Below are 22,671 nucleotides of genomic sequence, written 5' to 3'. Positions count from 1 at the left end.
GAGCTCCCGCCCGGAATCGAATCCGGGTCTCCCACTCCAAAGGCGCGTACGCTAAACGCTTAACCATGAAGGAGCTCCAAGCATTTAAAAGATGTGCACAAACTTGGTCTCCTTTTCAATCTACTTGTTGATGCAAGTTATTGATATTACTAAGCCCTCACATAATCGTCCATACATTCCCCATTTAAAAGCAAAATTTTCAACCTGCTTATTTTAATAAGAAATTTATACGTCAAGTTTCGTCTCTCATGAGATATTCGATTCTTCCCAAATGAGAAGGGACGATGCACAAATTTTACATTCGATAAAAGTGAATAAAACTCAATTGTTACGTAAGAGCCACGGTGGCTCGGTGCCGCCCTCCCCGCTGGTCTAGTGGATCACGTGCGACTTTGGTGTACGGGGGTCCCGGATTCGTTTTCTAGTGGGATAGCCTTTGGAATTTTAACCGTCCTCGGTGTTTCTGTATTCGTGTACCTGTCATTCTAGGTTAATAGAGAAATAACTTAAGGGAGTAAAACAAGAAAAACCCTAATAATAACTAGTTAAGCAAGTTAATGGGGCACGTTTGGTGAAGCAGTTAACTTTAAAAAGAAAGTGGCAGAGCGTTCACTTCTGGTGCTTGGGGTCCCGGATTCGATCCCAGCACCCGCCAAGTGAACTTTGTGGTGGATAAACACTGTGTGCGTGAGTTCCCTCAGGGTTCTCCCGTTTCCTCCTACTTTCTTCACTCCACCATTTCATTCACTACTGTCTCCTTTAGCCTCACCGGCATAGCCGTGGGACGTAAAACTCAAAGATTTCATTTCATTTTTATTTCCAAACAGTGCCTTTCGAACTGTGTAACAAGTTGATCCGACGTCAAATATATTGGGAAGGTGGGTGTTCGAAGAGAGATGTTTGTCGGAAGTGATACCGAAGTACTTCACGCTATTTTGCAACCGTGTAAACCTTCCTAGTTATGTAAGATGTAAACATTCCAGATTTTGTGTTAATCGGTACTCTTTGCTTTTAAGTCCAAATAACGTAATTTGTGTTTTAGATTTATTTATTTTGTTTCCAGGTATTTGATACACCAACAAGTTTATCGATTGCTGGTAGAAAAGCTGTGTTTAGTCGATCTACTGATTCCGTGCAGTTTCACACGGTGCTCATTATCGAGCAATTTATCACTGTCTTTCTTATCGGATTAATCATTCTACAGGTGTGGTGGTGCCTTTTCACACGGTCCACCTGTCAATCATGTGATTCATCCTTAAACCCCTTTCACTATAGGGGGTGGGAGGACAGAACAAATGCCGACTAAGTAACTACAGAAACAGAGTAAACACAAGTTAAAATAAATACGAACAATTGAATTATCACTAGCTTTCCCAATTGTACAGCATGCATGCAGATATAGAAACCACACATGATAAAGCATTGGTTATACCGGCCTATTCATTGATGACAGATAAAATAGAATGAACATACAAGGAACTGTTTACATGTCTTAAAATAGGTCTGGCCAGAACGAATCTTGAAGAAGATTTTGAGCTTGCTGCAATGCATTTCAAGCGGTGTTTCCTAATTCACAGGTTTCTAGCTGCTATTACCATTTTAACCACAGCATCTGGTGGAAGCTTTTTAGGCCTCGTCTTTTAAGGATCCCTCTACAGTGAAGATTTATGTCATCATATTCGTATATGTAGTGCCTTAGCATTAATATTATCAAGCAGGATCGATGAAGGTTGGTTCATAGTCATGGAGGACTGCCCGTCTGGCCAGAAAATCAAGGAGTTAAACGATTATGTTATTGAACAGTGGATGGGCACTCCAAACATTCAGAGAAATAGAGAACTGGAATGGTCAAACATACAGAACAAACAATCCTGTGGAGGGTTGGCGCAAAATATTAAACCGCAGCATATCTAAAAGTACACCACGTATCTTGAAGCTTGCGTGTGTACTAAAAACAGATGCGACGTCTAGTCTTCATGCTTTTGAGAGACAGGGTTTAAAAATTGAAATCCGGAGAAGCGTAAAAATTCAACTTACATCCATCTTGGCCACAGATTCTGGAGAAACTAGGAAACTAAGCGTGGACTTTAATCCTTGAAAAGCTTGACTTTAAAGTAGGGCTCGAATTCAAGTCGAGTTTTGAGTCAAGTCAAAGGTAATTTTCTCAGTCGGGTGTGATAAATGGGTCGCTCGCTCAACTCGTTTTAACTCGATTTGAAATCATGACCGGATTATACTGGAAAGTGAAATCATGAGTTTTGAAGCAGTAATGTCGAATACTTTCAGCGTTACTCAGCGAGAGGTGGCACTACTCCTATCTCGTATCGTTGCGATAACGAAAAGACAATAGATTTTTATAACGAGACAGCCTCAAATGTCGTGAGCACCAATATAAGTATATACTGTAGTTCCTATCATCAAAGCTGATATCTGCACGGTCAAATTGTTGAGCTCAAGCAGAAGTCCAACCCCGGCTCTGCTCGGTTCAACTGAGCGAACTACTCGAATCGACTCGGCTGTGATGAAACATCGACTCGGCTCAATTCAGAGAATGGCTTGAGCAGGATGGGTTGAAACAAGTCCGTCGGCTCGGTTTGACTCAGCTCAACTAAGCCCATGGCTCGTGCCTGCTCGGTTGGGATGAGCTATCAGCTCGGGTCAGTTCGCCTCAGCTAAGCCATCGTCTGGGTTCAGGTCAATTGAGCCGGAAGCTCGAGCCACCTTGGCTAACTTCTTGGTTCGGCTTGATAGCGAATGAGCTGTGACCCGAGCCGCTAGAGCCGTTGACAACTCTGAACTAGGGCCGAGCAGTTTTGAACATGTTTGCCCGGTGCCCTATAACTTTTAACAATATTTGGCTCGAGCCCGAATACTTGCTTCTCCGGAACTCAAACCGAGAACCTTGTGAACGATGTCCTTACCTCCTAGACTTTACAACTACCGAGGTATGCAGTCAACTAGTTTTCGAATAATAATAATAATAATAATAATAATAATAATAATAATAATAATAATAATAATAATAATAATAATAATAATAATAATAATAATGTTGTAGCAGTAGTAATATCATTGATAATAATTATATTGTCTGTGTAGGATACTTGAAGAGAGTACTTGAAATTACACACAGGATTTGGCTCAACTCGACTCGAAATCGGGTCAAGTTGGAGGAAATATTTCGAGCCGAGTTCCGGAGTCGAGTTGAAAGATGTCTGTTTAGAGTCAAGTTTGAAAAAAAAAAAAACTCTCTCGAACTTGCTCCTGCCCACTTCCAAAAGCTGTAATAATGAACTATGGACTGTACTAAATAGATTGACGATAAACACAAGTATCTGTTCGCTCGGAAAGTAAGACAAGGTTCTTCTTCTAACTACCTTGGAGTATGGAGCTAATGTTTTGTGTTTCACAAATCACAACCGTTTTTTTTTTATGCTCTGGGGCGGGCACATTTTTTCCGATTTTTGAATTTACTGACTGGATATTCTGATGTGCTGTTTATTTTATTATTTATTTATTTTAATTTGTGATTGTTCTATCTTTTATTCCTAATGATTACAACCCTTTTCTATTCTTATTTATTTTCATTTGTTTTCTTTTTGTTTTCATCTATTTCAATTTGCAGTAGTTTGTTATTATTTCTGTTATTTATTACCATTTCATATTGTTTATGTTATTATTTTCTCTGTTTTACGATAACTTTTGTATGCTTATCTTTTGTTCTGCTTTGTTCTTAGCTATTTTAATTTCTGGTTATTTTGATTATTCTTTTTGTGAAAGTGAAACATTTCCTAAGCTCTCGTCTTCTAGTATTAATTGGAATTGTTCATATTTATTTAAACTTGTATTTGCTGTTTTTCTGTTATTACTTAGTTGACACTTGTTCTGTGTCCTTTCTCCCCCTGTGGTGAAAGCGTTTTCTGAATGAATCAAATGATTAACAGGTGGACGTTGTGAAAGTGCACGACATCTTCAGAATGAGTAATCCGATAAAACAAAACCGTGTGCAATTGCTCGATAATGAGCACCGTGTGAAACTGCATACTGAGGAACATAAGGCGAGATACGCTGTATGCTCAAGAAGAGTGCATAAATTGGTACTTCTGGTATTGGCATAATGACAAAACATAACCTTGAGGTACTCCAGCCCGTAGGATGGAGTAATATGACTGTGCCTGAACTATTTGTATGAAAGCTGAGAGATTTTCTGGGAAAAATAGCTCGAACATATAATAATGGAAAAATTCAGTGCCAGACTATCAAATTAAAGGTAAAAACAAAAGAAAATACAAATGCCATAATTACATTGGTATTTCATATAATAATATATATTATTGTTTCGTAAGAAGTTCAGCAATGAGCATTCTATAGTATATATTTTAGAAACCAAATATTTCGTCATTACGTATGGACGTTTCCCTAATAAAACTAAATAAACACCTTTTTCCCAAGCTTTTACCCAAATGATTTATATATCATTTCTTCTTATGTTATTGTCACTTCTTCTTTGCTACCATCTATAGAACTATTGAATCAATTAATTAAACTTTACCAATGAGAGTTCTAATAACCCTTGTGTATGCATCAAAAGATACGAATGTATGATCACTTGCATTATAGACACACTACGTAAATACGTTGGACGACTCTGTAACTAAACGTAAAATTTAGCGATCCTTTAGCACCAAAACTGAAAGTGAAAATATTTTTTATCAGTCAAGACAGATTGCGAAACAAATATTAATTGTCGTTAAAATATGTGAATGAATATGATGTGCATTTTCTTTTTTTTGGGGGGGGGGGGATCTGGAGTATCACCAAATCTTGATAATAGCCTACTTGTTAATTATATGGGTAATATCTGAATTTTGAGTCATATTAATTGTCAGGAATTTGTACACAATCTCTTAAAATACAAAATTTCACAATAAATTTTATCAATGGCAGTAAGTTCGTATTTTACTAACGAAAAATCGTGCAAATACATGGTGAAAATCTTAATTTCTCAATTTAGAATATTTTTCAGTAAGTATTCTGACATTTGTGGTATTGATTTTTCAATATACCGTACTATGAATAACATTAGAAATGAAAGAAATCTTTTAGTTTTACTTCACAGAATTATTTTACTTCCACTGGGCTGTAGGAGACGGTGATAATGAGAAATAAACGTAATGGCGGAATGAATAAAGTGGAAGGAAACGGAAGAACTCCGAGAAAATCCACGCACACGGTGCTTGTACATTACAAATTACAGTTGACGTGAGCTTGGATCGAACCAAGGACCCCACGCGAAAGATATGGACGCTTTATTAATTAAGGTATATTGGGAAATCGGAAATGATCAATTATCAACGTAAAAAATATATTATTATATCTTTCCTTTTTTACATTCCAGCGAAAAAGAAGAGAAAAATAAATGGTGATCGTGAAAAAACCAAATATGAGAACTCAGCAGATTTATACATTTTATAGCCCATAGATAACGAGAAAAAAAAATCTTTTTGGACATCTGTCCGTCTTGACGTATACTCACCTAGAGGCCATATCGCTTCATAAACTCAAAAAAATTAAAGGTTTTTATTTGATAATCCAGGGTTTCTTTTTTTTCTAATTTTCTTCCTACCTCTAAAAATAATGGTGGTTTACTTAAGGGTGAAAAATTGTGATTTTCTCAAGAACGGCTCTAACGACTTTATTTATATTTCGTAAATAATTTTTTTTAAAAAATATAATCCAATCATGTGGTATAACTAATTTTTTTAAAGGAAAATTCGAGTAGTAGTTTATTCTTCGAGGTGAGTTTTTATGGAACTTTTTTTTGTGTGTGTGTGTGTGTAAATGACTTATGATTTGGTTCATACTCTATAAATAAGTATTTCATTAACAAACTAACAATATGGCATAACTCACTTCTCGTGAAAAAATCTACGAGAATAGTTTACTCTGGCTGGAAATTTTTTTCTTAGACGTTTGTTTTTAAGAGCGACAAAGGAGATTTTCTTTAAATTTCATAAATAAATCTTATATTAATAACCTGGCATTATGGTATAACTTATTTGCACTAGTAAAAATGTACAAGAAGTAATATACTATCTTGATCGAAAAGTTCCCGGAATTCACTTTCAAAATTAAAATACAAGTTTATTCTTGAAAATTGATGTTCACTTCGAAGTAAACCCTATCGATTGCAACGCACTTATGCTAGCGCTTGATCCGTTTCTCAAAACATTTGTGATACTCGATTTTCGGTATGTCCATCAGTGCCGTTTTTGATTTTCGTATTATCTTCTGTCGGCTCCTAAAACCATGTAATGGTTTCTTGAGTCGATCAAACGGGAAAATGTCGCACGGAGCTACCCGGTGAATTCGATGGCTGCGTATTTGTTACGTTTTTGGTGAGAAACTCGCAGATAGTTATAGTATTGGTTGATGCTGTGAGTTGTCATGGTGCAAAATCCAAGAGTTGTTTTTCCAGAGATCTTTTCTTTTTTTGGGGCGGATTGCTTCACGCAAACGCTTCATAACGCTCAAATAAAACTTCTTGTTTACTGTCTCACTTCCTGGCAGAAATTCATGATTTACAACACCGTTGTAATCCATGAAAACCATTAGCACCTTTTTCGACTGAAAACGATGCTCCTTTTTCGGTCTTGTCTCATTGGGTACTCGCCACTAGTAAATCACTGTTTCGTTTAGAACATCATTGCCGAAACACTTTTACAACATTTCCAAAGTCTTTGCAGCATTGAATCCGTTTTTAACGCAAAATTTAATACACACTTTTTGTTACAAAATTAACTCCATTGGAACAATCGAAACATGTACCCGAACAGATGTACTCAATACTGCGTCATTTACACAAATAGCTAAGTAGAATGTTCAAATTGGGAGTGAATATCGCTGACAGTTGCGGCAATCAACGAAAAAGAAGAAAAAGAAAAGGCCAAATGAGGTAACTGAGAGCGCCATACGATGGTGGTATTGGGAACATTTTGATCAAAGTAGTATTCTTGGGGTTGAGTTCTTTCGGACGATTTTCTCAGAAATGACGTAAGCGATTGTGTTTATATTTCATAAATATTTCTTTAATAGCATGAGAATATGGAATAACTCATTTATCCTGAAAAACCTACTAGTTGTGGGTTATTCTTGAGGGGGAGCTTTTTTCCGACGATTTTATGAAAACAACTGAGGCAATTCATATTGCAGAGAAAAAGATTTCATTAGTAACTTTTTAATTTTGTGTAAATTATTTCTTACGAAGTAAACTTTAAGAAGGGGTAGTTTAGTCTTGAGGATAACACAGACAACTTTGGTCATATTTCATAAATAAATATTGCATGAGAATATCCAGGAGTAGTTTACATTTTTTTGACAATTTTGTACAATTCCACTCATGCAATTTTCTTGTTATTTTATAAATAAATATTTCTTTAAAACCCTAACATATAGCATAAGTCATTTCTTATGGGAAAATGTACAAGGGGTAATATACTATTAGGGCTGAATTTTCTTTAGGTGCACTGAGAAAAGTCCGTTCTCCGGACAGCGATATATTACACAAATATACGGAATCCTCTTGCTTACTACAGAAATCAGTATGGACCATAGATGCCCTTAGATGTGTCATCATGCCGTTGCATGATGTCTAACATCTAAGGACATATATCCGTATATCACATACATTTACGTACTTATGTTACCTTCGTCAACTATATGTTATATACGTCCATTTGCATCTGAGATCCTGACCGCCTATATTGATTCATACGGAAAGTACGTATAGATGGAACACTTGTACGGAAAGCATTATGAAACATGTTTTCAGTTATACATCTGCTGTACGTTAAGTCCGAAAACTACAGGAATTACGCATGTAACCTACATTTTTAAGTACGCCACCTACAATTTTTTCCTCGGTGTGAAGTTTCAGGGGGAAAAAAAACATGATTTTGTTCGTATTTCAGAAGAAAATGTCTGATTAATAACCACTGAACAACATCATTTTGTTTAAGAAATTGGAACGAGAAAATTTAGTGCAGAGCCTAGTATCTTATTACAGGAATCTATTCAAGATACATTCTTTATGTTCAACCTGAAGTGTAACATAATCAGTTTTCTCTAAACGTGAGGTGATCCGGATTTCTTTTGTAGTAATAAAAGGTCGGCATGGTGGGAATAAATCTGCAGTTGTTTTTGGCATGTTTGCTGTACTCCGGAAAAAACAAAAAAGGAAATGAAATATTTCCGTTTTAGATCCCACGGGTATGCCGGCTAGGCTAAAGTAGACGATAATGATGAGAAATGAATGAAATGGCGGAAGGAAGAAAGTGGTGGGAAAGGGGGAACCCCGAGGAAACCAACTCAGACGGTGTTTGTCCACCTAAAATTCACTTAGCTCGAGCTAGGATCTAACCACTAACCCCATGCAAAGGAGGTGAACCCTCTACCACTGAGAAACCGCGGAACTCTGAGGATTCATTAACTTTTCTAGAAATTTCAAACTCCCTGACTTTTCCAGGATATCCCGCTCATTCACCACCATGTATTGCAAGTAACTCATTCTCTTCATAAGAAAGAGTAACCAAACGCTTGCATTAGCTTTTTATTTTTAACACTAATTCTTCTTTTTCTAATTTCTTCTTGTTTCATCCTTCCTTAATTTTTTTCATATCTGGTTTCTCCGGACTCCCCCCTTCCTTGGCTAAGTACCTGCTGTTGCCTTCTAACCACAGTATAAACATGAGGACGTTTTTGGTGAGTAAAATACGAATTAGAGGGAAGAACGAGATGATGCGTTATCGTATCCAATTCTGGTTCACCCACAATACATGTTTCCTTCTGTTTGGAGCATATCGTAACGTCCTGAGAACCTTAGTGTAAAACTCTGTTCATCTCATACTGACAACGAATCATATTCTTTTATTCTACAGCACCTGGAAACCCGGCACTACCGTTTACACATGATCACTCAAACTGCAGTATCTGGAAAACTTCAAAATCAAACAGAAGCTATAAGACACACAAGATGCCACTGCTACTGAGAATCCGTTGCAACAATCTGCAAAAATCCGAAATTTTATTTAATATATCTTGTGTGTAGAGTAATTATTAACTACAATAAATTATCCATTTATTCCAACCTACTCTTCATACCAAGTTTCGCCAATTGAACCGTCATTTCTAGTACAAAAAGCTAATACCTCCATAGAAATTTTCTGCTATTATAGCTATAACCTCATGAATAATGGAGATACAATAAAATTTGTGACTGTGTATGCTAATTAACAGAAAGCTGTAGTAACATGGTAGAAACAGATCTCGGCCTAGCTCTTTCACTTGTCCTTATTGCCTGGGTCATGGCATTGATAGTTTTCATGATTGAGAAATGGAATTGTCCATTTGCAATGCAATGCTAGCAGCTATGTGCCAAAGCCGCGTATGCTATTAACATAGCCACGTGGGACTTCACATATTGTGAAAAATCACACAATGAGGAAAATAGAAATAAGCATTTCTAACATATGTAAGTGCTAACCGATACAGTCATGATTCTTTAAATTCGGAAGGATTTACTCAGAAAATAAAAATTCATTTCCCCAAAATTTCATTTATTTTCTCATGAAAAATGTTATTTTTTTATTGCAAAACTAGCAGCGTTCACCCCGCTTCGCTGCGGTCACCCCGGAACGCAATAAACTTTGTTACTTAGATAATTTTTACTTTTTCGCTTTCAAGTGATATGACAGCGTTCACCCCGCTTCGCTGCGGTCACCCCGGAACGCAATAAACTTTGTTACTTAGATAATTTTTACTTTTTCGCTTTCAAGTGATATGATAAAAACCATAGAAGATTGCAGTAAATCTTAACATTATATCGCCTGTCATTTATGTTAACCCGCCCCGCTTCGCTGCGGTCATCCCGGTGCTGGCATATTGTAAAAGTGTCTGTAAAAATAAGCAAATCAATTAAAAAATTTTAAACAGAAGATTCAAGCTATTTTCCGCTGTATATCGCCTGTCATTTATGTTAACCCGCCGAGTGACACGGTCATGCGGGTTGCATATAAATACGTTTATTTTTACCTATGATGAACTAATAACAAAGGATTTGTACGTTATGGACACTTGAATGGTCAATTATCTTAAGACACTGGTAATTAAAAATTAAAGTGATATGATAAAAACCATCTAGGGTCCAAATCCTAATAACCCCCCAAAAATGAAAGAAATTGGTTCAGCCGTATTAGCGTGATGAGCGGACAAAGGATTTTGTACGTTCTCTTTTATATATATAGATGATACTTTGGTTCACTTTAAGATTACGTAAGAACACATCACCGAGAGAAAGCTACGTATATGTAAAGGAATGTTTATCAGTCTCGGTGAACACAAAAGCCATGGTTATTAGAACGATAGGGGTCGGTGTCAAATATAGAAAAGTAGGAGGGAAGAAAATAGAATGAGTAAACTAGTTTTCAATACCTGGGTAGTATTATTAGTAATGATATAAAATGTGAACGTGAAATAAAAGCAAGGACAGGAATGGCGAAAGAATCCTTTAGGAGGAAAAAAATACTATTTTCTGGAATAAACACTTGATTAAAAGACTCATGAAATGCTTTGTATGGATTATTGTACTGTATGGATCAGACACATGAATATTACGGAAAAATGATGGAAAACGACTGGAAACTTACAAAATGTGGGTTTGGAAAAATATAGAGAGTATTAGCTGGGTCGAGCGGAAAACGAAAAAGGGTATTAGAAATGGTAGGGGGAAAGAACAGTCTCAATTATTATTAAGAAGAGAAAGAGGAAGAGGAACTAGTTGAGTCATTGGCTATTAAGGAACTATATCATGAAGGACATGCTAGAGGGTATGGTGGCAGGAAAGAGAGAGAGGACGAAGGACACTACAATTAATGGACAATATTAAAACAATAAACTAAAGGACAATAGAAATCGTACGTGAAGACGAAAAGGTTAACGGAAGACAGTGGAGCATGGAAGCTTATCAGTTGCAACAAGTAACCTGCCAATAATGGCAGAATTTCTATTATGATTATGATGATGATGATATCCATATCCAACTACAGTCATTGAATATACGCAAATTTCCCAAGTTTCAACAAATATTGTATATCTAGTACTTTATAGTTAGTTATTTTAATTTGCATAATTATATACGTGAATTATTATTATTATTATTATTATTATTATTATTATTATTATTATTATTATTATTACTGTTAGACATTTTTTTTCGTATTGGTGTAATAGTTCTACGTGAGCTACACAAAGAGAAACTTTAACGGAAAGTAAAAAATGTAATTTGCATTGACAATGATATAAAAGAACCACAAAAAGACAAAACAAGAAATTTCTTCAATAAAGTTTGTAAAAGTAAACCCACTCAATAACGATTTCAAAGCCTGCTTCGAGGCACACACAGAGATTTAACAAAGTTTTTTTTACATTTGAATGTGAACTGCATGCTCCTGCAAACCGGATTTTTTTTTAAAAAAAAAAAAGAATGTTAGAAAGTTTTACTTTCCCTCTTTCATTTTTTTTATTTTTTAGTACATTTTTTTTCGAAATGTATATTTCTTTTCTACTTCTCGCCTCCTACGAAAACCAAGTATATTACATTTACTGCATTGCCGTTTCTGCTTCTCTGGTACGAATATTCAAACACAAGGTGGTGAGAAAAAGGGAGAGAGAGAGAGAACGGGAAACTAACTTTTTTAGAAAAGCAAGTCCGAAAAAAGAAAAACGGAAAAAAAAGAGGGAAATGAAAAATTCATAAGAACTGAAGCAGAAATACAGCCCTCGTTCATAAACGTCTTCCGAAATACACATTTAATTTCCTTAGTAAGTAATGTCACTCAGTGTGTTTCAAATTGAGCAATGAAACAAGGGTGCATGGCAAATTATTCAAAGTTATATGTCGCCTATGGGGGAAAGACTCCACAAACGGGAAAACCCTATATTTACACACACACATACATATATCTCTTTCCTCTTCTATACTTATGGATAAAGTAGTAAAATTTAATGTTTTATCAACCACAAGCAAATAAAGAAGAGAAAATGTAGCTATTTCGATGTAGCTGGGCACAGGAAATTCTTCAACATTTTTTTAAAAAACTTCTTTCAAATACGCATATATATATTTCTACTGTTTATATAGTGAATGTAAGTTTCACATTCATGTGGCTATGTGATTTATTTATTAATCATTAACGTCCAGTTGACCAAGGCTAAACGGGAAATTTTGCATTTTATAACTAATTGAATAACTTGTTAGCGTTTCTTAGTTATTGCAGTCTTTGTGATGCAGAGACGTTCTTTTTTTTTTTTTTTTTTTTTTTTTTGCCCTATGACGTAAAATATAACACTAAATTTATCACAAAAAAAAATTAATTTCATGTTGTTAAAACTACTTTAATGATTTACTAGTCGCCGTCCAATTCTGTTTTAAGTCGATGCATCAGATGTTTAACACTGAATTCATTTGTTACAATGCAAGGCACGACAAAGTTTCAGAAGATGAAGAAGAAAATCAGTCGAAATATATATCAACCATTATGACGTTTTTGTAAAGGAAATGTGAACAAAATTTGCCCTTTTCGACACAATCATCCACAAAGAAAGCGCTTCGAGGGACTAAACTATTCTTTTTAGATTTTCTTAGGAAAACAATTTATAATCTATATACAAATAAAAATGAAAATGGCTATTTTTAAGGATGCGCACGAGACAAGATTTGTGGCTGTCTCGTCTCGAAAATGTGCTGTGAAAGTGATGTCTCGACTCGATAACTGTATATTTCTCTCTTGGAAGATCCGTGTCTCGACTCGAATTTTGTCACGAAAATCCTGTCTTTGACTCGTCTCGTGCGCATCCCTAACTATGTTTGTGACCCTCTTGAACCACCCAACCGATCTCTATCAAATTTTCAACATAGACGAGGTTCGGGCCTCGGATGTTTTTTTATCATTTCACTTTTACGGTGCAATATAGGGGTGGAAGAGATGAAGATATTTAAAAATGATCGAAAATGAACGATATTAGTGTCGAACCCATTCCTAGTTTTCGGGATCACTCAGATAAACAGTGACACTTCCGATACCGTTTAAATCCAAATTCATCACCGCAATTTGGGGGAGGGGGATACATATAACGATCGAAAATGACTTATATTAGTGCTGAATTCATAATTTTCGTGGTCGCTGAAACGAACAATCACACTTCCAATACCGTTTGAATCCGAATTCACCAATTAATGTCCAAAATGAAATGTATTCTCAACGTGCGAAGAACGGGCATTCTGCTAGTATAATTTATTACAGGTTTCTTAATGTAATATTAGCTTATGAAATAAATACAAAATCATTTACATAGAGCCGTTTTCAAGAAAATTACAAATTGAATTTTCACCTTTCAGTCAATTACCCTTATTGTTGCGGATAGGAAGCAAAATTCCAGAAAGGAAAAGATGAACAATATCGAAAAGCCTTTAAATTAAAATTTTGGTCCGAATACGATGAACAACATAGCCCCTTAAAAAGTGTGTATACACTGGAAGGAAAACATGGGCAGGCATCCAGACTCGTATCCTTTTTCGTCGTATAGGGATCACGCAATTTGTACATACTTTCAAATCTCGATTTTCTTTCCAAGATCACCATACTTTCTTCTATAGGGTGGCCAGAAAGTCTCTTTACACTCAAACTAAATGCGTGTATGAATCTAAGATGTTATAATATTTCAGATTTGAACCTTCCATCTTGATCATTGATATGGCAACACTGCTTTTCAGGTGAATTTCCACGTGATTGCCGTGTAACTGACTGACTGCAAGCAGAGGGAGGAGAATGAAGTCATTGCATTGCCCAGTTCATTGTCTCGCCTTTTCGTATTTGGTAAACAAGGAGGGAAGATACTAGTAGCTTTAATTTGGACGAGCGGTTTGTGGTAAGTGTGTCAGTTTATGAACGGAAGCACAACGAAAATATGCCGCAGATGATGAATAAATTCTGTGAGTATTTCGATAAGGAGCTACCAAATCGTCAGACTTTTGTCACGTTGGTGAACAAAGTCTTCAGCCTGGGAAGGGTTTGGATGCCCTTTGGTCTGGTCGTCTATCAAACCGTAATTTCGAAGCTATTTTAGGACATCATGTGCATCCTATGGTGCAGATTTGGATTCCGGATAATGACGCCTATATTTCATAATGATAATGCGGTTATTCTCGCAATGAAGCTTTTGCAGCGCAGTGTGAGAAATGTCGGGATAAAGTTGAATACATCCTCTGGTCCGCCCAATCGTGAAACCTTGAACATAGTTTAACATTTGTAGTCAGTCTTAGAGACACTAATCCTCCACAAATTTCCGCCTCCACCCTCTCCCACGGAAGTGAATGATGCATTACACCTGGATTGGTGTAAAATTTAACTTGGAACAGTTCTTGATCTCTATGACTAACATCCATGTCGCATAGTGACGAAGATTCGTGCGATGATATATTAATCTGGTATGTTGTATGTTTATCAAGCATTTCCATTGAATTGATAAGGGTCTGCATATGCTAATTCTAACTATATATACTAAACCACATGAACTCACTCACTGACAAAAAAATAACGGGTATTTCCGGTTGGCGTGGAAAGTTGAAATTTGGCATGATTGTAGCTTTTCGGGACTAACCCACAGGCAAGTTTCCAAAAGTTAATACTTTTAATTTTTAGGGGCCTAAAGGGGTATGAAGAAATTCGTCATGTTATGTAAGTCGGTCTTATTTTGGACCTATAATCTCATGTTTTAGGTACTTGGAACTGGAATAAAGACTTGAATTTCGGTATGCTTTTATGTTTCCGTTAGTTACCATTTTTTTTTTAAATCCAACTTTATTGGGGTTTTATGGGCAATTGAAAACTATTCCCCATGTTGTTTATATGGCACACCTTCTACATCCTAAAATTATTGAGCACTTCCTGTAGGGTTACAATGATGAAATTTGACAAAATTGTAGCCTTCCAAGACTAACCCGCAAGTAAATTGCCAAAAAATGAATATTTTTATTTTTATGGGGTCTAGAGTGGAATGAAATATCCCCATGTTATTTAAATGAGTCTATTTTTGGGTCTATAATTTCATGTTTCAAATACATAGAAAGGGAACTTGAAATCCTTCAGATATTTATTTTGGAGGAAGCTTGGTGCCTATCCAAATAAAACTCATGACTTCGGCAGTATGGTAGGAACCTGCACAGACACTTAAGTTCTACTTGTAACTTAGAAGTATATAAAATGCATGACCAACCGAAGGCAGCATTCAAAGAGGACTATGCCTATAGCAGGATCCCATAGAAGTGGTGTGGAACCAAGGGCGCCGATCTGGGAGGTGGAGGCCCCCAAAAACTCATGTACCCCAATATTTTTATGAATATGTATTTTTGTATGTTTTTCTTGTTATATGTATTGTTATATGAATTATTTTATGATTGCCCCCCCCCCTCTAAGTTACAGAGAAATCGGCGCCCTTGTGTGGAACTACTACAAAGTTATAAGAAAAAAGAATCAAACTGTTTTGATAGTATGCAGGAGGCCTGGCCAAATAAAAATACCGGGTTTCTTTTTTGAAAACTAGAAATAACAAATAAACAATATCCTTGGAAAATGAGAATCCAACGTCACCATCCTGTAACAAGTCGATACATTGTGAATGACCAAATGAAGGCTACTGCAAAAATAAGTTGCGACATATGAGATGCGAGGCAAAGGCGGGCTCTGGGGACAAAGCCCCCAGCTGGCCAAAAGCTAATTTTTCATATTTGCAAAAATCACATTTCATTTAAGTAATATGAAATGTACGTATCATGCGAATATGCTTGGACAAATTAAGATTCATTTAGAAAATGAAATGAAATCTTTGAGTTTTACGTCCCACGAATATGCCGGTTAGGCTAAAGGAGACGGTAATTATGAGAGATGAGTGAAATGGTGGAATGAAGAAAGTGGGAGGAAACGGGAGAACCCCGAGAAAACCCACGATCACGGTATTTGTCCACCACAAAGTTCACTTGGCGAAAGCTGGGATCGAACCCGGGACCCCAAGCACCAGAGGTGAACGCTCTACCACTAAGCCACCACGCCCCCCTAAGATTCATTTAGCTTGACCTAAAGAAGAAATCAGTGAAATTAGGTATTTAAATTCTTATTCATTTCGAAGAAAAGATAAGGAATGGATTGTTACGGGAATGTATGAAGTAAAAGACAAACACCATATTAAATACGGAGATTTGAGTGAAGCGCCTTGTTCTCCAGATGATCCATATTTACATGGTATTCTGTAAGTAGAAGCACACTAGACAAGCAAGGTAGATACATGTAATTGTCTATATATCATTAAGTACGTTGTTAAACACATTAAATTATTACTCAGTTATCAACGATCTCTTTGAAGTCTCTTATTTTCCCATTTGGGTATCGATACTATTTAATGCCGCAGAAAGCTTAATCTAATACATCAAATGTGATTATCGTTTAATCTTATAAGGTTGTGTAAAACGGAAGCCTTGCGTGATTGATATGCGAAAAAGGAAAACCAACAGAAAGGTGATTACATTCCTCGCTACAATGTGATTGTTTCATGACTAAGGTAATGACGTAATTACGTGCAAGAAGAGATTACAGAACGTGTTTAAGCGTTTTTTTTTTTTTTTGTTTTTGTTTTTTTTTTCAAGCTACAGCAGTTATCACACTTTCATGAGACACTGAAGTTTGATTAGCAGAAACGATAGGTCAAAAAGTAGATGTACATTTGAATAATGTAGAGCAACAGTATGTAGCTGTATGAGTAAAATTTTGCAATAGTGAAAAAAAAAATTAACCTTTAAACATCCATGGACGCAAGTGTTGCGTTAAGGCTTTAAACTTCAATAATTCAGCCCCTAATTAAGTTAGAAATAAAATTTTGGTATCAATGTGTTCCTGGTAGGGATGTGCACGAGACAAGATTTGTGGCTGTCTCGTCTCGAAAATGTGCTGTAAAAATGATGTCTCGACTCGAAAAATGTATATTTTTCTATTGGAAGAGCCGTGTCTCGACTCGAATTTTGTCAGGAAAATCCTGTCTCGACTCGTCTCGTGCGCACCCCTAGTTCCTGGAGAATAAACCTTTCCACCGATTTACATTTTATGTAAGTGAGGGGTACCACGGCGGAGAGGGTAAAGTTCGGGTTTTTTACATGTTTTTCTTGGGGGGCCATTTCACCCTTGGGGGGTATACACTCATAAAAATTGTTAATACCCTGTGTATGTACTTGTTGCTTATACGAGGGGAGAATGGGGGTTAAAGTGGGCTAATTCCTTGAGTCTCAGCTTCTTGCCGTATGTTATATTTATTTTCAATACGGTTCCTTGTAAGACAAGATACATTTTCACAGAATCGGTCTAGAAGCATAATTCTTGTTGCTGTCTGTGTTTCATAAGCTTTCCAACGATATGCCCATGACTAGTGATGGGCAATGGGATATTCTCGGTGGGCAGGAAAATAAAAAAATGGGAATATTTCCAGGGAAGGAAATTATTTCTATTTCTTTACTTTGTCTTCCAAATTATAAGAACCATGTGACCAATTACTTTATTTTCATTTATTATGATTTACTTTTAGGTTTTAAATAATTTGAAGGTTAAAAAAATTAAAATTCGTTGACTGTACTTTATATAACTAATAATATGATTTTTAAAGTTCCATTTTCACTTGCACTAAAAAGTAGCAAAATACTAATTTACAAATGATGAAAAGGAACCATTTTGTAAAGTAATGTAGAATTACGTAGAAATAGAGATGAAGTACTATTAATAAACCTTGAACTACCGTTAGTAATAGACATCGGTCTGTTTCCTGTCTCTGACGCGGATTTCTGAAGAGGTACTCGGACTTCTCTTACATGTGAATTACGCATGACATTTCGAGAAATAGGTAGGAAGAAAGGTCGTGTGTGCCAATTACGTGCAAAATTATAAAGATGTCAGTGTCTTGCAAATGTTGTGAAAATAAATATGTATGCGCAAATGTTGATAAAATGGCGAGACATGTGTCTTCTGACTCATACCCAACCTAATTTGTTTATAACATTTAAAAATTTAGTATGTTTATAATATCAGTAGTAGAGTCAATTTTAGAAAATCCACTTACATATAAATATAAATTTAAACTGTTTAGTGGTGTAAAAATATGTGGACTTACTATTTCATTTTTACCACATATTTACTTGCATACAATGTATTGCAAGTAAATATACATTTATAGGTACTCTCTAAATATAATAAAATATTAATAAAATAACATAATACCATTCAGAATATACATTTTAAAAAATCCTCTGAAGACAACAGTAATAATATACTGTGATTAGAAAACGAATTTAACTTTGAAATCATAAAATAGTAATAGAATGCAATTTTCTTGGAGATTGTACATAAGTTCCTGGAAAATTCCCATTTTGGGGAATTTCCTCGAAAATATTCCCAGGTAATATTCCCAAAAAATATCTTCCCGGGAACTTACCCATCACCAATCATGACTCTGTGATAATTAAGGGGGTCATAGGGCTGCCAGCGCGAAGGTCTGAAAATGATATACAGGGCGTTTTCATAAGAATTTCGTTCTGAACTTTTACCTCGCTTTGTATTGCAGTGATGGCTACCATTTTTCATATTATGGTCACAAGTGTGTTTCTTACACATTAGCATCATTTTGATATTGTAGGGTGACCGCAAGGGTTGCCAGTCCCCCTATCCTACAAATTTTATTTTTCGTTTGTGTAGGACATTTTTGTTTCTTCTTCTTCCTCTACGAATAAGACGTGAATTGTACAAATATTAATTTGTTTGAATCTGTGTTTAATAAGCTTTCCAATGATCTATCAATTATGAGTCTGTGATAATTATCGGGTCACAAGGGCCCCCAACGTGAGAGTCTACGATCTCTTTTAAATCTCTGGCGGATGTTGAAAGGCTAAACACCCAGTATAGAGGTTAAGTCATTATATCTTGTCACTCTATGACATAATTTGTAAATTTGTAAATAATGCCTTAGGGAACAGGATAAACTGATTACATAAACTGTAGGATTTGTGCTTACAATGTCAATAAAAATGTCACATGTATTAAAAGAAATGAACTATGTATTTGCTAAATTTAAATCTTCGATTGGAGAAATTAGTGTACGGATTGGTAGAATGGCCCACATAATCCATAACGAAATGTAAACGGTCCCTTCCTATAGATATAGAAACAGTTGTGGAAAAAATATATTCTTACTTTTGTATGTACACTATTCGTGTTGAAGAATTGAAGGAATTTTCTGACTGCAATGCTTAAGTACGAACCCATTCTAATATAGGGGAAAAAGTAGATCGCTTTCTTTATGCCAGAAATACACAGTTCTGAAATTCCTTCCTGCATTGAAATTTTATTTCTGTCACCCTATAAATATTGGAGTACTAGCTTTTTTCAATGCATTGAGCTTTGGTTCTTCTTTGTCCACTACATTTCTGTCGTTTCTTGTACTATTATGCTGATAAGTGACGAACAAGGAATTTGAGCATTGAAAGTGGCATTGCAATTGACGACCTCCTAAGAAGTGTTGGGACAAGCAGAAAAACTTGGTTCCTAAAGAGGTGAAAATCCAGATTTGCCTTGTAGATCACTAAGGATTAATCAGAAAGATAGATGTGATATATATATTTAAAAACTTCCACAATAATTGTGTGCAATGTCTATGGGAAAATACTGAATCAATTTCAAAATTTCTGCTGTTTTCATTGGGCGGTATTGAAACAGCTATTGTTTAGGGAAATCCTGCAACTGTCCAAGAACCTTTGGGACAAAGTTCCCAGATATTGAAATTAATGACAACGAATTATTTGATGAAGTCTCTCTCTCTCTCTCTCGATTATATATATATATATATATATATATATATATATATATATATATATATATATATATATATATATATATATATATATATATATATATATATATATATATATATATATTATCACACTGCCTACATATTATCACATGTTCAGATTAAAGAAAGTTTTATTTGTGTGTTCTCAGATTTTATAACTGCCACAAGATCGAAACATTTAAGCATAACTGCACACACAGAAAAGCAAATATAGTTATGTTTCAAACAAGCAAGAATTGTTTTTTTCAACGTTAAATACAAGGAATGTGTGAATTAAATGATCAACGCTTACCAAGACTTAGAGTACAACGTGTGATTGAAAGTATATTTCAGGAATTTAATTATGGAATGTCTTTCCACAAAGTAGAAATCATGTATCGGACGCTCACGTGGAAAGATTTTTTAAAGGCATAGCTGCTGTGTAGAAAGAGTATGGAGGAAAATTGATGTCTATAATGTTAGTATATTATTGCTGGACTATAACTCAGAACAAGAACACTCATTGAGTACAAAAAGACGAAATAACATGTTGCGTTAAAATTTTGTTTACTCTTTGTAAATACTCCTTTAGCATTAAATTAGATGTCTACTGAAAGGAAAGTTTGTACAATGAAACATATTCCTTTAGAGCAGTGATCGGCAAATCGTCGATCGCGAGCTACTAGTAGCTCGCGGGGACATTTTCGGTAAACCGCATTAACGCTTCCGATTGGCTACCTTGATTCCTAAACTGAGCTGAAACACCTTTATGCGAGATTTTCTTTTTAAAAAATGGTAGTTCCTTTGGTTGGTAGTTCACAGTTGGATTTTAAAACGGTACGGTACGTCAGAAGATTCATAAATTTAAAGGCTACTGCTTTAGAATAACTGCAAAAAAATGAATAAATATGTGAACACTCTATGTTACCTTCTGTTATTCTCTAAATATTGTAGTCTATTCCTTGAATTTTAGTTAGTACATATCATTGTAAACACAATGCCCAAAATTACTAGGTATATGAAAATATCTTAAGAGTCTTCATCCCGGAAAAATTAAAATACCGCTAATTTTACAGTAATTATGTAATATCTTAAAATAGATAAAAGATAATCGAAATGTGGAACAAGAGCGCCCTAGACAGTATTATTTTACATAAGAAACCGTTATCACGACTCACTTATCTGCTTTCGATTTCGAGCCATTTTGAAATTCGGCATTTATTTTCGCGTTTCTAAACAGCTGAAAACGAAAAAGTCCTAAGTGACTTGTGATAAAGGTACCTCACGCAAAATAATATTGTCTATGGCGCTCTTGTTCCATATTTCAATTATCTTTTATCTATTTGAAGATATCACATAATTACTGTAAAATTAGCGGTATTTTAATTTCGCCGGGATGAAGACTCTTAATCTACCCCTGATGTAGGAAAACGAAACACGTATGTGAATTCCGTACTCAAATGTCTATAAAAGCCAATCATTTTTTTTTCTCCAGAAATACGATCTTTTTTTAGATCAATATTATACACTACAATATATTACTGTTACTTTCAAAGTACCTTTAATCGTATAAGCTTACCTCTTACTTTCACCTGGCCGTCAGCAAATATATTATATAAGTAAGCCATAGTAAAAGAGGGTTAAATGTTTTCGTTGAACAAAGTGAAGTTTCCAATTGCTGTATTGGGGCAGTCTTGTCTCCTGTAAAATGCATGTAAATATTAATTGTACCAATATCAATTTCATGTTAAAATTACTGTAATATTATTTATTTATTTATTTTTATGTAATCTACATGAAACATATATTACATTATTAACCAGTAGAATCTTTCTTTTATTATTTGGTTTTTCCTAACAATAGCATAAATAGTACTAGTACTTGTAATTTTAGAGTCATATACAGAGGAAATTAAGCTCAACTCAGTACTTTAAATTTATAGCTTACTAGGCTCTCACGTTATACAACTTACGTCTGCATACACTTTTCTTTACTACCACCCGTCACTGATGTACTATATTAGAATGCGCACATTTTGAAAATTAATATTATAGACATTGATTGAAGGTTATGGTTCAATAAAAATTAAAAAAGAAAACATTAATCCCTCAGTGACCATTCACCTACGTGGTAGTAATCTTTCCTTCTTCACATGCTTCAACCTTACCCACGCGGTAGTGACCTCCCCTTCTTCACATGCTTCCGACTTATCCACGTTGTAGTGACCTCTCCCTCTTCACATGCTTCCGACTTACCTACGTGGCAGTGACCTCCCCTTCTTCACATTCTTACGACTTACCCATGTGGTATTGACCTCTCCTCCTTCACATGCTTCCGACTTATCCACGTTGTAGTGACCTCTCCTTCGCCACATGCTTCCGACTTATCCACGTGGTAGTGACCTGTCTTTCATATGCTTCCGACTTATCCACGTGGTAATGACCTCTCCTTCTTCACATGCTTTCGACTTATCCACGTGGTATTGACCTCTCTTTCTTCACATTCTTACGACTTATCCACGTGGTAGTGACCTCTCCTTCTTCACATGCTTCTGACTTATCCACGTGGTAGTGATCTCTCCTTCTTCACATGATTCCGACTTACCTACGTGGTAGTCACCTCCCTTCTTCACATTCTTACGACTTATCCACGTGCTAGTGACTTATTCTCCTTCACGTACTTCCGACTACCAACGTTATA

General features: G+C 35.5%; 1 protein-coding gene across 3 annotated transcripts in view; it reads right to left on the bottom strand.

Moving 5' to 3' along the window:
• Positions 1-22,671, bottom strand: part of LOC145673054 (muscle M-line assembly protein unc-89-like) — a 670,772-nt gene that overhangs the window by 24,348 nt on the left and 623,753 nt on the right. For all 3 annotated transcript variants that reach the window (XR_014128711.1, XM_081742394.1, XM_081742395.1), the window contains exon 8: positions 21,551-21,672. Coding sequence is in view for 2 of the 3 variants with exons in the window: in XM_081742394.1 (XP_081598520.1) it covers positions 21,560-21,672 (113 nt within the window). In the remaining variant the exon portion in view is untranslated. The remainder of the gene's footprint in view (positions 1-21,550; positions 21,673-22,671) is intronic.

This window comes from Thermobia domestica, chromosome 16 (genome assembly GCF_964235325.1).
Source record: "Thermobia domestica chromosome 16, izTheDome1.hap1.1, whole genome shotgun sequence".
Taxonomy (NCBI): domain Eukaryota; kingdom Metazoa; phylum Arthropoda; class Insecta; order Zygentoma; family Lepismatidae; genus Thermobia; species Thermobia domestica.
Note: the sequence above shows the minus strand (reverse complement) of the source record. Positions and strands in the feature narration are given on the sequence as shown.